This window comes from Clupea harengus, chromosome 7 (assembly GCF_900700415.2).
Source record: "Clupea harengus chromosome 7, Ch_v2.0.2, whole genome shotgun sequence".
Classification (NCBI taxonomy): domain Eukaryota; kingdom Metazoa; phylum Chordata; class Actinopteri; order Clupeiformes; family Clupeidae; genus Clupea; species Clupea harengus.
In genome coordinates, this window is record NC_045158.1 from 17,158,674 (window position 1) to 17,173,555 (window position 14,882).

At 42.9% G+C, this 14,882-nt stretch overlaps 1 protein-coding gene across 1 annotated transcript in view; it reads left to right on the top strand.

Moving 5' to 3' along the window:
* Nucleotides 1–14,882, top strand: part of LOC105901088 (RIMS-binding protein 2-like) — a 57,713-nt gene that overhangs the window by 39,579 nt on the left and 3,252 nt on the right. Inside the window, exons 14-23 of the mRNA XM_042708272.1 lie at nt 299–445; nt 740–892; nt 3,884–4,660; nt 5,489–5,594; nt 6,691–6,819; nt 9,396–9,562; nt 9,875–10,043; nt 10,549–10,611; nt 11,205–11,308; nt 12,569–12,640. Coding sequence (XP_042564206.1) covers nt 299–445; nt 740–892; nt 3,884–4,660; nt 5,489–5,594; nt 6,691–6,819; nt 9,396–9,562; nt 9,875–10,043; nt 10,549–10,611; nt 11,205–11,308; nt 12,569–12,640 — 1,887 coding nt within the window. The remainder of the gene's footprint in view (nt 1–298; nt 446–739; nt 893–3,883; nt 4,661–5,488; nt 5,595–6,690; nt 6,820–9,395; nt 9,563–9,874; nt 10,044–10,548; nt 10,612–11,204; nt 11,309–12,568; nt 12,641–14,882) is intronic.

The window sequence follows — 14,882 nt, forward strand, 5'->3', positions numbered from 1 at the left end:
CCATCATTGTGCTATATGGCACTATAGTAACAGTGTTCTAGAACACTATTCTGACATACCACGGAGAGTAGTTTCTCTCTCCTTTACTGGGATCCCTGCACCGCATGCCTTTCAGTTCTACCTGCTGCACCACACTTAATCAGGCAAGTCATGCTCAGCCAATCAACAGTAACATTATCACTGCGGGGATCAGTCAGGCGTGGTAGAGTACAGGCGGAAGCGAAAAAAGGGAACTGTTTTGAGACTAACCCTGTCCTGAGGTGTTATAGAGATGTCTAATGGGTGTCTTTGCCTGAAGGCCCAGATGGAGAAGAGAAACATCTTCAGCGAGCGTGGGCACTCACTCAACTCGGATGAGGAGGAGGACGGCTACGAGTCTCCGCACGCAAGACGGAGAGGTGCCTCGGTGGATGAGTTCTTACGCGGCTCTGAGTTGGGCAGACATGTAAGGCAGACATATAAAACACACACACATTCTCATACTTGCATGCACATAGACTCATATATGCATGCATTTACTCACACATGCGCACTGGTGCACACTTATAGACACACACTGCCATAAACTCAAACTCAAGTGTAAACATACAAACACACAGAGACAGATAGTCATGGACACAAGACAAGACTTACACAAGCGGCAGTCAAATGTATTAAGTTGATTTATTAACACAGTGCTGTACATTACTTCGCCCTAATCTCTCTGGTGTCTACCTCCTCCTCTCCCTGCTCCCTGCAGCCGCACTACAGCCACAGTGAGGAGTACTACACGGAGAGCAGCCGCGGCTCCGACCTGTCCGACATCATGGAGGAGGACGAGGAGGACCTCTACTCGGAGATGCAGCTGGAGGAAGGCCGGCGGCGCAGCATCAACTCGCACAACACGCTCAAGGTACAGCACAGATACGCACAAGCGTACCCACACGCGCTCTCGCACCCGCGGGCATACCCAAACCCACACCCGCGTGCACACCCACAGAACACGTATGGCTACGGGCACGCAGAAGCGCAAGCACACTCGTACACACGTCAGCAGGAACAGACACCCTTTAGACCACGCTCCAGGACGATACCACTCTGGGGTTATGACAGCCGCCGGGGGGTGGGCTTCATCTGGGCCTAGCATGGGAGATGTGGGTGTTTAAACAGGGGGTCAGCATAGGAAGAGTTACAGGTCAGGAGCAGGTATTTGGTGTCTTTATCTACAAAAGGAGCATGGCTTTGAAAAAGGGATACTGGGGTGGTACATAGCTGGGACTTGAAATCCTCAAAGTAAGGCAGAAATGCTGTAAAGGCCTGCATTACAGTGAGAAAAACTCACTGTGTGAAAAAGGGGGCTCCAGCAAACTGCTCATTTAGAATGGGCAGGATTTGGGAGAGGAGCCAGGGCCAAAGTTCAACCAGATTCAGACTCCTGAGATATCCGTAGAGATTTAAAACAAAGGGTCTACGGTCCTAAAAGAACCCTGTCAGCTGTAAAGCTGTGTGTCGATGGAGAAGGACAGGGGACTTAAGTTTAGTGCTGGGGTTTTCACCGTGTTACAGTGTAGGAAGAAGACTAGGATGCCATAGGAGAGGGATTTTTATGGAGCTTCTGTTCCATCTACAAACACACATCTGTGCTACTCACAAACTCAACACTTAAACTGCCTAGTCTCAGCCAACCATAGCGGGCCTAACACACATTTTAAACTAGGCACTATCTACATCTAAATAGCTTCTCCTCTTTTACTTTTGTCAGATACATAGTAGAACACTTATTTATTTTATTCTTACACACATTTTAAGTGAGGGTTCTAAAGCTGATGTGTAAAAATCATGGTTGCTCCCTGTAACACAAGACCAATATCTAGTACTGTAGTAGCATATATATATATTCTCAGCATGGAGTACAGTGCTTCTGTCTATTGTTGAAACCCTTGTAAATAGGAATTGAAATGTGTGAGTGTTTTTCACAGATGTATAAATGGGCACAAACGTGCCCTGTGTCATTTGCTAAAGTGCATTGCGGGAATCTCATTTAAGTGGGTCTGCTTAAATGAAACAATTACTCACTTTTGTTTATGTTTGTCTCATGCCTCTACTTTGGCTGTGTCTTATTGTTTTTCAATATAAAATACGAATATATGAATACATTCAATTCAATGTAATATGTTGATTGCGTGAATCTAGATGATATTAAGTCATGTCTCTGTTGCCATACTGTAGAGTTGTTGCTATTATCAAATGTCATGTTAACTAGGGTGTCAGTTATAAACGTGGACTTTCTAATTCACATTAGTCCTCAGAGGCTGTATGACCCCTTTGCCTGTAGCCATTTATACATATACGCTGTATCTGTCAATGCTTTATAATGTTGTGCTATCAAATGTCATGTTAACTAGGGTGTCATTTATATGTCTATTATACTCAATTCATCCAACAGATTCTTACCCTCTGTAGTTTAAATGGAATTGAAATGAACAGACTAAAAATGAACAATGAGCGTTAGCTGTCTAATCGTAACTATCAACCCGTTACAAAATACTAGGTAATGCTTTGCATTTTTATGTTGTCTCTCTTTTTTCAACAAAATGGCACATGCCCTCTGTTGTCATTGTCATCATGTTTAGGGTCAAATTTCCATTTCGTTCATGTACTCCATTGCCGGCTGAATTCAGTGTACTCATGAAGTTTGTACAGTACTGCATTTTCTGCTTTTTTTTGTTATGTTCTTCTGGAAATCAAAACTAAATAAAACATGATGTAAATAATGAAACAGGTGACAGAGAAGTCCCCATTATGAGGAAATAAATGCATTCTTCTCCACTCTGTTTGATCTGGGATCAAATGCCAGTAATCTAAACTAGAGGTAGCGGATGTGACACCTTCCACCAAGCACATAATCTATAGTTCCTTGTACCTCATGCAGTCATGTCAGGTCAGATTACAGATAATATACAGTATGTTTGTAGCGTCGTAAACTCAAAACTCTTACATGCATGTTGTATAGGTGCAACACAATAGAAATCAGATGTTTATAGCATATATGAAATCGACATGCTTTTCACTTCTGGGTGACGGTCTTCATATGTTATTTATAAACAAAAGCTATGCAGATCTGTGTTGAGAAGTTCCAGAATTGTACTACCTCATCTTCACACTTATGTGGACAGCTAAACTGCTAGGAGAAATTTCCGTAAGATTTTGGAGCATCCAGTCTTTCGTGGTGAATGCAGTAGGTTTGAAACAGTTATAGCAGAGGTGTTCTGAGGTTGGTAGTGCTTTTAATTCTCCTGATTCAACACTTGTAAGGCTCACAGACTTAGTTTATGCTGGACTCACCCCCCTCCTCCTCACAGGTATAAAGATTTTATTCCTTTATTTTCTGTATTTTTTTTACTTATTTCACTCGTGCTCATGCTGGCTTTTCACCCGTTACTGCATTTCTGTCCATGTTTGTGAAGACGTTGTGTCTTTGTTTGTTTGTTTTTGTTTTGCTGGGATTGTCTCTTTTGTGTTTCTGTTACTGGATGTATGTCTGTCTCATGTCTCTGAAACCTCCTCTGACTCCCATCCCTGCAGTGGTTTGACATTCCCATGGATACCCTCCACAGATTCCCGACTGAAGCATGTCATTTCCGTCAAGGCATGACAATGCATGCCTTTGCATCAGGCCATTGCCGCAGATAACTAATTCTGTCTTTACTTTTGTCTTTCTTTTCCCATTTTGTTCTTATTTGCACACTTTGTTGCGTCTCCTGCCTGTTCTAACACCTTCCAAAAACAAAACAAAAAACGTGAAAAAAAAAAAAAAAACGATGACAAATGGAAAACGAAAACTACTGAAAACCTAAACTCTAATCTCTAATCAATCCTTGCCACCTGCTGGGCGGTGGTTCAGGATTACTACCGACGTCATGACCTGTCGGTGGAAGGAGACAACTGGGACCTGCAGCGGGAGGTGGTTCGGCAGCGCTCACTACGCAGCAAACGCCTCCACAGCATCCCGGAGGTGGCGGAGGATGAGGCGGAGGGCGTGGCGGTGGAGGCGATGGGCCAGCGGACGCGCTTTGAGGACCAACGGCCAGGTGCGCCACACCGGGGCCCCCGTGTCTACCACCAGGACTCCCGGCAGCACAACCGCCTCTCCCCGAGCAACTGCATCCGGCGGCTACAGCGCCAGCGTTCCTCGCCCCGTTACTCCTCTCTGGAGGACAGGGGACCACCCGCCAGCCCGGGGTGGATTGCCGGCCGGCAGATCACAAAGAGCCCAGACAGCGGGCTGGACTGCTGCAGTGAGGAGGAGGGCTCCCTGGGCTACCGTGGCGTGTACTCGTATGGTGCGGGAAGCCCCATCCGTGTGGGCAGGGGGCCTAACATGCGTCTGATCCACTGCGAGGGCCCTGTTGAACGCCGGGCCCTGGCGACAGGAAGGAAAAGGACGATGACACGACAGAGCAGCACGGAGGAGGACTACCAGGACGTCAGCATGGATATGCATAACAGGCGTGACCTGGAGGCCTACTATCATCATCCTCATTATCATCAACACTACCACCCTCATCCTCAGCGGCGCTTTCAGAGCGAGGGGCGACTGACGGACGTCGGCAGGAGCTACTACAGGGAAAATAGGGCACACTCTGTGGCCAGACTCAACAGGGGAATGGACGAGCCTCTGGTGTGTGTGACCGGCTACAGCCTCCGATCCACTCGCACTCACACACCCTCGCCTCCCCCTCCCCACGACCTGCCACACTCCTCCTCATCTATCTGCTGCTTTAAGTTCACATTTACAGAGCAGTAAAACCATTTCTGTTTTTGGTGTTTTTTTCCCCGTCAATCCTGCATTTCCCCTTGTACATTGGGTAATGTTTATTTTTTGTTTGTTTTTATTTTGTGTGTTATTTTTTATTTGTTAGTTTTATGGCTTATCTGTTTCATTTGGATTGATGTTGACTGAATGTTACTACATGTTCATTGGTTTGTTCTTTGTTTTGTAGACTTCTTTTCTTTTACCTCTCATGTGTATTGTTTATTTTTTTCTAGAATGTGTAGTGAAATGTTTTGACTGTAGAATTTTTTGACTCATTTTTTTTTCAACCTAAAGGCCATTGGATTGAGTTTCTTGTTTCTGTGATTACAGCAGTATACAGTTGGCCTGTCTAATATCTCCTCCCTTTCAATCTCTTTTCTACATCTCTCCCCTCTTCTCTCTGCTTTCATCTTTGCAAAAAAAAAAAAACAGAACAAAAACTGAGATGGTCTTTAGTTAAACATTCAGTTTCTGCCAAAACCCTTCCCATGTTGTTGTTGGGGTTGTGTTAATCAATTTTGTTTTTGTTTCTTGGTCCCTCTCCTTGACTTGTTTGATTGTTTAGCTTTGTTTTATTTTATGGGCAACACAAAAATCCGATAATTTTTGCTTGCCTACCTTTTGTATCATTGATAAAAGTGTATCTCACCTGAATATCTTTAACATGGGACATCTTTCTATCTCCTTTTAAAGATTTTAGGAAGCTCCCAAACCATGGCCCGACTGGATCATACAGGGAGGAGGACGGCCCATGGCTGTGCCCCCCCACCAAGACGTCCCATGATGGTTCCTTCTATTGGTTAGTTTGGGTAACGCGCCCTGTCTGCCCTCAACCAACCTACTTTCAACTTCTAAAAGAAAACACTGGTGTTGTGCTTTTAGCCCCCCCCCCTCTCTTCCCTGCCTGTTTCCACATATCTTTCTGGTCCTGTTAAAATGTGTAGTCTCCCTGGATATTTGATGTTTTTAAGCTGTTGTTACTCAATATGATTTTGGGTTAAGGTTAGTATGGTTAGGGCAAGCATATTGAGAACAATGAGGAAACTGAAGAATTTTTTTTTGTTGTGTCTGTTACTAGGTCAGTGGTTACCAAAAGTGTGGGGCAGGTCCCCCAGGAGGGGGCACAAGGTCACAACAAAGGGAGGGGGGGTGCAAGCTGAGAGCAAAGAAAATACAGCCACTGGTCAAATTAAGTATGGCAGTGCTCTTAAAGGCAAAGTAGACTGTATCAACCTATGCTGTTTGGTGATGAGTTTATAGCCTACTTGGTACTTATGTAATATGGTCAGGGACTATTGTTTAGTCTGTATGTTAGAAGGGATAGCTTGCCTAATAATGAATACAATGAACAATGCACAGCCAATCATAAAACTGTATTTGATCTGGACAGATTTGATCCGTTTTAAACAACAGCTCTGATCAAATGAAATTAAAAACAAAATGTGTTAGGCTATATGAGTGTCTCAATCTTTGCACTAAGGTGTTGGGGGTGGAAGTATTTTTGTTCTCATTGTCATAGGGGGGGCCTGGCCTGAAATGTTTGGGAACCACTGTATTCGCTCTTCCACCTTATAATGTAGTGTGTATATATAGTGCATTGCTGTTTTACATTTCCGAAACTCCAATTCAGCTCTTGTTGGTTGAAGTTGCCTCACAATGATGCTCTAGGATCAGTTTAACCTTTGAGTCTCTTGATCAGTGTGACAATAAAAAAAAACCCAGCTGATCCTAGATTGGCAGTAAGGAGCAACTTCACCCTGGAGAGGTCAAGTGGCTTCAGACTCCGCCCACCCTCATCCCATGATCCTTCACCCACAGGAAGTCCATGTCAGGTGGGTGGGGTTTTGACAGGTGAAGGGGCTTTGGCAGTAATGCTCTGATTGGTGTTTCCATAGAGATCACCATGGAGAATAACAGTGAAGGAAGTGAGGGGAACCTCACCTCACCTGTCAAGGAAGATGTTTACTATGGCAGTGTAGCTCGGCGCAGGAATTGGCCCCCACAGCGATCAGACCCTCGATATGGTATGTGGTGCGGCACACCTTCAGAGAACAACCACAAACAAACAAACAAACCAAACAGCGTAGAGCAGATTTAGAATCACAGGTAAACTTTAGCAAATATGTTTTTTTCACAGATAGACAGCACCAGTAGCGGTAAATGTTAGTTCAGATAGAGTGCAATTGATGCTTTTCTGTTGACACCATTATTTGCCTTTCTTCAGATGAAAGAGCAGAATCAAAACCTGTTCCACTTAAGGCCTGTAGTATGAACTCTCAACTGCACAGTAGCAAGAGTATAACACAGGCTATAGGTTATTTCCAGTTCTGATGTGTTATACTGTAATAGTATTCAGTGAAGCCTAGACAAAATGGCATCCTCCTATAGTGATGAATGAGTGCTGCCCTTTCCCCCTCCCTGTGTGCCTTTGTGTTGCCCCAAACCCAATAGACTGCCCCTGTGCCCGTGAACTGCCTCCTTCCTCTTCCCTCTACCACCCTTCCTTGACCATCTTTACCCACCCTCAACACTTATTACCTACAGACACTCCATCCCTGCTGCTCCTTTGGCTGTGCCTTGCTCTGCATGAACGTTTGTCCATACTGTTGTTTGGTTAAGTGCATGCATGCCAATCCTCAATTCCTGTTAGCACTGTATAAAGGGCTTTTCAGTGAAGATAGAGAAATATATTGTAGCAGGTATCAACATTTTCATCAGATCTGCTCAAACATAGTTATGTCTGGATAGCATATTGTCACGACCCACTTCAATACTTCAGCAGATTTAATTAGGGGGGCCATTATTAGTTAATCTTTTCTAGAAGATTGTATTTGTTTAGTATCTGACATCAAAATGCACTGCATGTATAGTCCAGCTCAGATACTAGGACAGTGTCCACCGAAGACTGCACTCGCTTCTGCAACAGTTCTGGCCCTAATACAGCACGGGTCCAGTGGATTCACTTCAAAAGGGCATGGCGTCTATTCTGCCGACTCCTGTTACTCTTTTCCATGGCCCTTTGCTGCTATATACAGGGCCCTGCTGGGAGTTCCTAGCTTAGGTTACTTTTACATTATGAGGCCGTGATGGTTGTCTGAATTTCTAAGTGTGACATTTGAGATCTGGAAAAAAAAAGCATGAATCCTTAGATTTGTACTATTTTACTCTCATACAAATGTACCACTTTACCACAAACAAACATTCTGTCTCAGCACTCTGTTTTAAAGCCCTCCCACCTCAATAAAAACTGGCCTTGATTGCAAAAGACATCTGAGGATGATTTAGACAATCGCTGATGAAAGTGCAACATCCAAGTCCCTTGTATTATGCCATTTTTAATGCATCATAACATTGTGTTATTACTAAACATAAAAACACATTCATAGGGGCTTTATAGCAGTGTATTCTACTATGCTGTATCAAAGCATGCATGTGTGCTGGTTGAGGCTCAGTGAAATGGTTTCAGTAAAACAGCAATGTACATTTCCCCCTTTGTCTTGTGCATGGCTGGTGAACTCGTATCCTCAATCAGTTGCTCAGTCTGACTTTGAGTCATTGAACACCCCCTAGTGGTGAATCAGGCATACTGTGTTTTCCAGACTACAAATAGCATACCATCTCATTAGTGCTGCTACCTAATGCTCTCAAGTGACATACACAGTAATTGGTCTTTCCTAACATTTGTGAAGAGTTGTCTTGAAGACCCTGGCATGAGAATCAGGGACATTTTGTTTCTGTTTCTATATCCATAAACCATTTCTAGTCAATTCATTGGCCAGCAGTCCTGCACTGGCATCACCCATTAGTTGACTACCATGAAAGGTGTTCAGTTGACTGTCATAATCATTCGGTAATCCATCAATCAAGAAAAGACAGGCCTTTAATTCCATACAGTAACAGGCCAGTGTGTAAAAGACGCTAAGAGGATGTTAAGGAGATAGCCATTAAAATTCAGTCCAATCCAGTGGACAGTCAGGAGCATAATGTTGACACAAGCGAATCAATATTTTTTTAATGCACTTTTTGTATTGAGCAGACAAATAACAAGATACATCCTGGGAGAGCCATGAGAATTTGGTCGTAGAATGCAGGGTAACAATTAGGGTATTTCAGGGTGGTTTATTCTAAACCAATCAAATGCCTTGAAAAGGTAGAGCTCGCAGTAGCATTACAGACTTAAATGGAACACTTTCCTAATATTCCACTGGCATTATGTAGTATGGAAAATACGACATGGTGTGTATGAACAGTATGCTGTGCGCACTGTATGTGTGTTGTGCCTCTTATTCCGTGAATGTGTTAACAACATCACTTGCATACGTTTTTGTCACAAAGGCCTGTGTTCTGCAGTTTTGATGGACAATATTTGTGGTTTCGTTATACGCACCGGACAAGTCTTGTATCCCCCTTCACATTTGTAATAGTACTCTAGTTTTGTGACTTTCAAAACATCAGTTTGTGGAGTTTATGCAGTTATGTACTCCGCTTGCCCTTTTTAGGGGGTTATGCTCTTGACCACAGAATTAGGTGCAACACACTGTACTCCTCAGACATGTTGGGTCTTTGGAGCAGCAGTAGCTTGGCCTGTCTTTCATTTCAGATGGTTATGGTGGACGTGGTCACCGATCGCCAGACTACTACGAGTCTGAGCCAGAGGACCTCACTCGAATATTTGTTGCCCTGTTCGATTACGATCCCCTCTCCATGTCCCCAAACCCTGACGCTGGTGTTGAAGAGCTTCCTTTTAAGGAAGGCCAGGTCATTAAGGTACGGATAGCCTGGATATCATATATTCTGTTCACATGTTTGTATTCCACTATAATTGTCTATTTTATCGCTACTTTTCTACTGTAGTTTTACATTACTCACTCATTCCTCATTTGTAGGTATATAGCAAATATGATGTTATGTGGATATGTTTGATGGCAGTTAGAGGACCCTCTGTTATCTCTCTATTGTGATTCTGTACTCTGTGATTTAGTTTTTTACACACTGTGCAATTGTTTGTTTTTGAGCTGTTGCCCTGCCACAGATGTGAGTTGATGTGACTGACTAGTGAACCTATCCCGTGCTCTGCAGGTGTTTGGTGATAAGGACACAGACGGGTTCTACCGTTCTGAGATCGGTGGCCGGCGGGGACTCATCCCGTGCAACATGGTGTCCGAGATCCAGACAGAAGATGATGACATGATGGACCAGCTCCTCCAACAGGGTTTCCTGCCTCTCAACACGCCAGTGGAGAACATAGGTACGCCAACACCACTTTGTTTCTTCTGCAGCTGATGCATGTACTCGCTGTCTTCTTCCTCGCCCTTTTCTTCTTCTCTCTGAAACGTCTCGATGGCTGGCTTTTCTGCTCCCAGTTGCTACTTGTCTTTTTCCTCTGCAGCATAGACTCACTCATGTCTCGATTTTTTTCTCTCCTCTTCTTCTCATTCTTTTTTACGGTCATCTTCTTCTCTTACTGTGTCTTTCTATGCAATGAGGTACCTTCTCTGCACACAGCTCTCTTTCTCTCTTGTTATACAATTATTTTTCTCCTCCTTCTTGCTGTCACTGTCCTGTTCTTTATTCCTAATAAATGTTTTGAATGCAACGTCTCCTCTGTCCAAACCCGTGGTAAGGTGTGAATGTGTGACTGTGGATGCTCCTCAGCCTTTTGAAACTCCTCTGCAAGTGAATGACACCTGTGCTCTACCTCTTCCCTTTCCCTCTCTCATTTCCTCTCTTTCTTCCACTCCTTGCCTGTAAAGTCAACTGCAACCGCTTCAAAGATGGCCGCTCAATAAACCGCAGGTCCCGAAAATCCAAAAGAGGTCTGTTCTTTCCCCCATTTCCTTCCTCCTCCCCACCTTTTTAGCCTCATTCATCCTTATGCATTTGTTTTTTTTCCTTTTATTTTTTTGCTTACTCTCTTTCCTCTCTGGCTCTCTTAGCTTTCTTTTTTTTCAGTAGAGATACAATAGGCAGCTTTTCTACATACCAGTCTTAATCAACTGCCAGAGAAACGATTTGCATAAACTACCTTGTCAGATTTACTAACAACTTGTATGACCCTGCACAAGTACCAGTGCTTATACCTGAACCTTGGTCTGACTGCAAGCAATGCATTTAAAACATCCTGTTAAGTCAATAATAACAAAACGCTGTGGGTGATATACTAACATAGAAACAAATGAATTTTCGAATCACTGTGATCCGTATTAGCTTATAGCATTCTTTATGTTGTGCTGTACATTCTATGCGCCATGTTTAGTTTCATTTGCAGAGTTCACAATGTCACATATCCAGATGTTAGAATGCAGTTAAAATATAACTTGGGATGATTATAACTCTATGTCTCTTTTTCTCTGCCCCCCCCCCCCTTCTAATTCTGCCTATCCTACCCCTCTTTCTTCTCGTGTCTCAGAGAGGAACAGGCGCAGTGGCAGACAGCACCCTGTGTCTACCCACAGGATGGTGGCGCTGTACGACTACGACCCCAGAGAAAGCTCTCCGAACGTTGATGTGGAGGTAAAGACCACTCCACTGCACCTCACTCCCACACTTACATTCCCGAAATCCACAATCCTAAATTTCATGTTGGCCCACACGACTTCCAGCCTGTTCTGGCTTTGCTCGGGCAAGCTCACCTAGGCACTGCCAAAACAGACTGGCAGGCATACTGGCATTGGGCTTGTAATTTCTCATCCACTGCACTGGACCAAGCCACACTCAGCACACTCCACTCTTTACGGCCTTCCACCATACATGCCCAGGCCATGTCTGTCAGGTTTACTTCACATCGTACTTATAACATACAGGAAAGTGTGTATGTCTGTGTGCCATGCTCCACGTTGTCACTCACTTTCATCCTTTACGTTGGCACTGCCTCAGACCCACTATGGGGGCGCCAGGCTGAGTGAGGAGGTGAGTGAGACGGAGACAGACTCTACTGTGAGGACATGTCCCAAATGACACCCTATTCCCTACCCTACAATTTGAACCCTTGATGTCAGTTAATGCACCCTTTGCACTCCTTGTTGTTGTTGTTAAGCATGGAGTTTAGAAAACATTAAACTGGTTTGCTCTATGAAGCCAGTCATAAGGCCTTTAGGAATGCTACATAAGTCATTATAATGTGTCATAAGTAATTATAGTGTGTCATAAGAACCCCATGACATTAAAGACAACCTATCGGTAATGAAAAACTAGCATGAGAGAGTATTTGTCATCCTTTAACCTCCCATGTGCTAAAGGAGACTTCCTAACCCAGTTATTATTATTATCGTCCATGGTTTGTATAAGTGGATTGAGATTTTATGTAGCATTTATTTAAGGCCCTATGGTGAGTGGTTTCAAGCATCTGTGCTCATCCAGGGCAGTTGGGAAAACTGGAGTTGATGAATTTGCAACACGTTGTGTGTTCCCCTTGTTTGTTGATGTTGATCAACTAAGCTTGTGAACGCAGCCCTCAGTCCTACGCTGGGTGGTGCCTTACCTCATCTGTAGGTTGTGTGTTGAGTGGTTTTTACGAATGATCTTTGTGTTTGGGGAATCCTTCAAAAAGGGTGGGATCTGATTACATCTGACATGTTATAATTAGCAGTACCCTTCCCATGTGACTCCTGCTTGAATTGACTCTTTACAGTTTAGTCAGAACAAGACAAATCATTTCTTGAAGATGTTTAGTGTCATCATTTGTTTAAATGTATGTTGATGTAAACCGCACCCCCAAACAATTCAGTGTTGTTTTGAGTTATCTTCTCTAAAATACAAATGTTCATCTTCCAGGGTGAGCTGACTTTCTGTGCTGGTGACGTAATCACTGTGTTTGGGGAAATCGATGAGGATGGCTTTTACTATGTAAGTATCAGCCGTTTTTTTTGAAGTAGCACTTCAGTTGGTAGGAGCATGCTTACAATGCAGTGTTTATTCAGATCAGTTGGTAGGAGCATGCTTACAATGCAGTGTTTATTCAGATCAGTTGGTAGGAGCATGCTTACAATGCAGTGTTTATTCAGATCAGTAAAAAAGGCCTTCTTCTATTGCTTCAACTGTTTGAGGTTCCTAAGGACTCAGCATTCATAACTGCGTAAAAGCATCTTTTTGAAATTATAAGCAGTTGAGGTCTCTGTAAATGCACAAGTTGGAAACATCAAATTAACGAGTGAAAATGTTGTATTTTAGGTTAACCCTCCTGTTATCTTTCAAATGCTTAAAAAAATAGGGCTAATGATGTTCGCTGGCTATAACTTTTTAACATTCGTTAGCTGTTATCACAAGTTTTACAAGTAGAAACTAACACCATATCATGGCACTGTCATGGCAAAAAGTGACCGGGTGCCAAAAAGAGCCCGGGTGATGTAATATTGGCTTTCGAACGACTCTTGAGTGACAGTTGCTATACCAACGCTTAGCATTACGTAACCCGGACACTACGTAACCCGGGCACTTTTTGGTCAGTCTCAAGAGTCATTCGAAAGCCATCAGCTACTTGTTAGTCACTTAATATTGTGCCTAAAACTATTAAGTATTCCGTTTTAGCTACACCTGCCGGTATCCTGTACATCAACATTTGCAGTCAATACTACTTTTTGAATCGCTATATATTGTGGCTAAACACATTTTTACCCGGTAAATAAAGTGTTCCATTTTAGCTGTTTACATCATCATTTGCATTTCAATTGAAATTGTTTAGAGTAGAAATTCGTTTTTATAAAAAGGAGAAAATATACTGATATACGGTGCTTGTTTATCTACCGTTTTAGCAAGCCAGCCAGTTAATTTGCTAACATCTTAAATAATATACGGTGCTTGTTCATCTACCTTTTTAGCAGGCCAGCCAGTTAATTTGCTCACATCTTAAATAATATACGGTACGGTGCTTGTTCATATACCTTTTAAGCAAGCTAGCCAGTTAATTTAATAACATCTTAAATAATATATGGTGCTTGTTCATCTACCTTTTAAGCAAGCCAGCAAGTTAATTTGCTAACATCCTAAATACTATACAGTGCTTGTTCATCTATCTTTTTAGCAAGCCAGCCAGTTCATTTCCTAACATCTTAAATAATTTACGGTGCTTGTTCATCTACCTTTTTAGCAAGCCAGCCAGTTAATTTGCTAACATCTTAGATTATTTAAGATCTACCATTATTTGTTGATATAGGCCTATTTAGAAAAACTTGGGAGAGTTCATACTAGCTTGCTAGCTATACACTAAGCAAAATAATGTGCCCCAGCTAACGGAGTAATTGCTAATCGCTAACGAGATGCTAGCGGCGATTTAACCGGTTGAAATTTACTTACTTTGACACTATAACAAACTTGTGAGTCAACAACTTTCCTAACACAGTCAAACATCAAGCACATGGTTTATTGCAGGCAAAATACAGGCAAGCTGGTCTCAGGTAGCGAAGTATAATGCGAGATGCTCTGGGGTAAATCGCGTTATTGAGGTAGTCTGACTTCCAAAAAGAGCCCGGGTGACGTAATGTTAACGTTGGTATAGCAACTGTCACTCAAGAGTCGTTCGAAAGCCAATATTACATCACCCGGGCTCTTTTTGGCACCCGGTCACTTTTTACCATGACAGCACCATACCCTCCTATTTAGCAGAGAGCATTGAGATTTTTTTCGAATTATCGTAGCTGGTGGGTGATTGGGTTAATGTTAACATCGGCCTACCAAATAGATATGGACAGCTCATGAATTTTCACAACAATTAATATCCTCTCTTCCACATCGCTGCCACTGCTTTAGCATATGTCATATTGCTTCAACAAACTCATCTGGAACATTGGAGAAAAATGTACTAAATGTTCAAATATAATTAGCAGCCTAAGGTTAGTCACTGCTTGCTTGCGCTAACTTTAACTTTGCTACTGGTTTGACACTCTTACATTGCTAATAGCTAATACACAAAAAACAATGGCAAGTTTACCTCGGTCAATACAATGCATATGAATTTGTTTATTTAACTATAACCTAAAATGACAGCAAAGAGTTTACATAGAGGGAGCAAGATACTTCATGACGATACACTTCCAACAAATCCTCCTTCATGCGGGCCAGAGGAAGCCACTGTTCCATTCATGTCTATGGG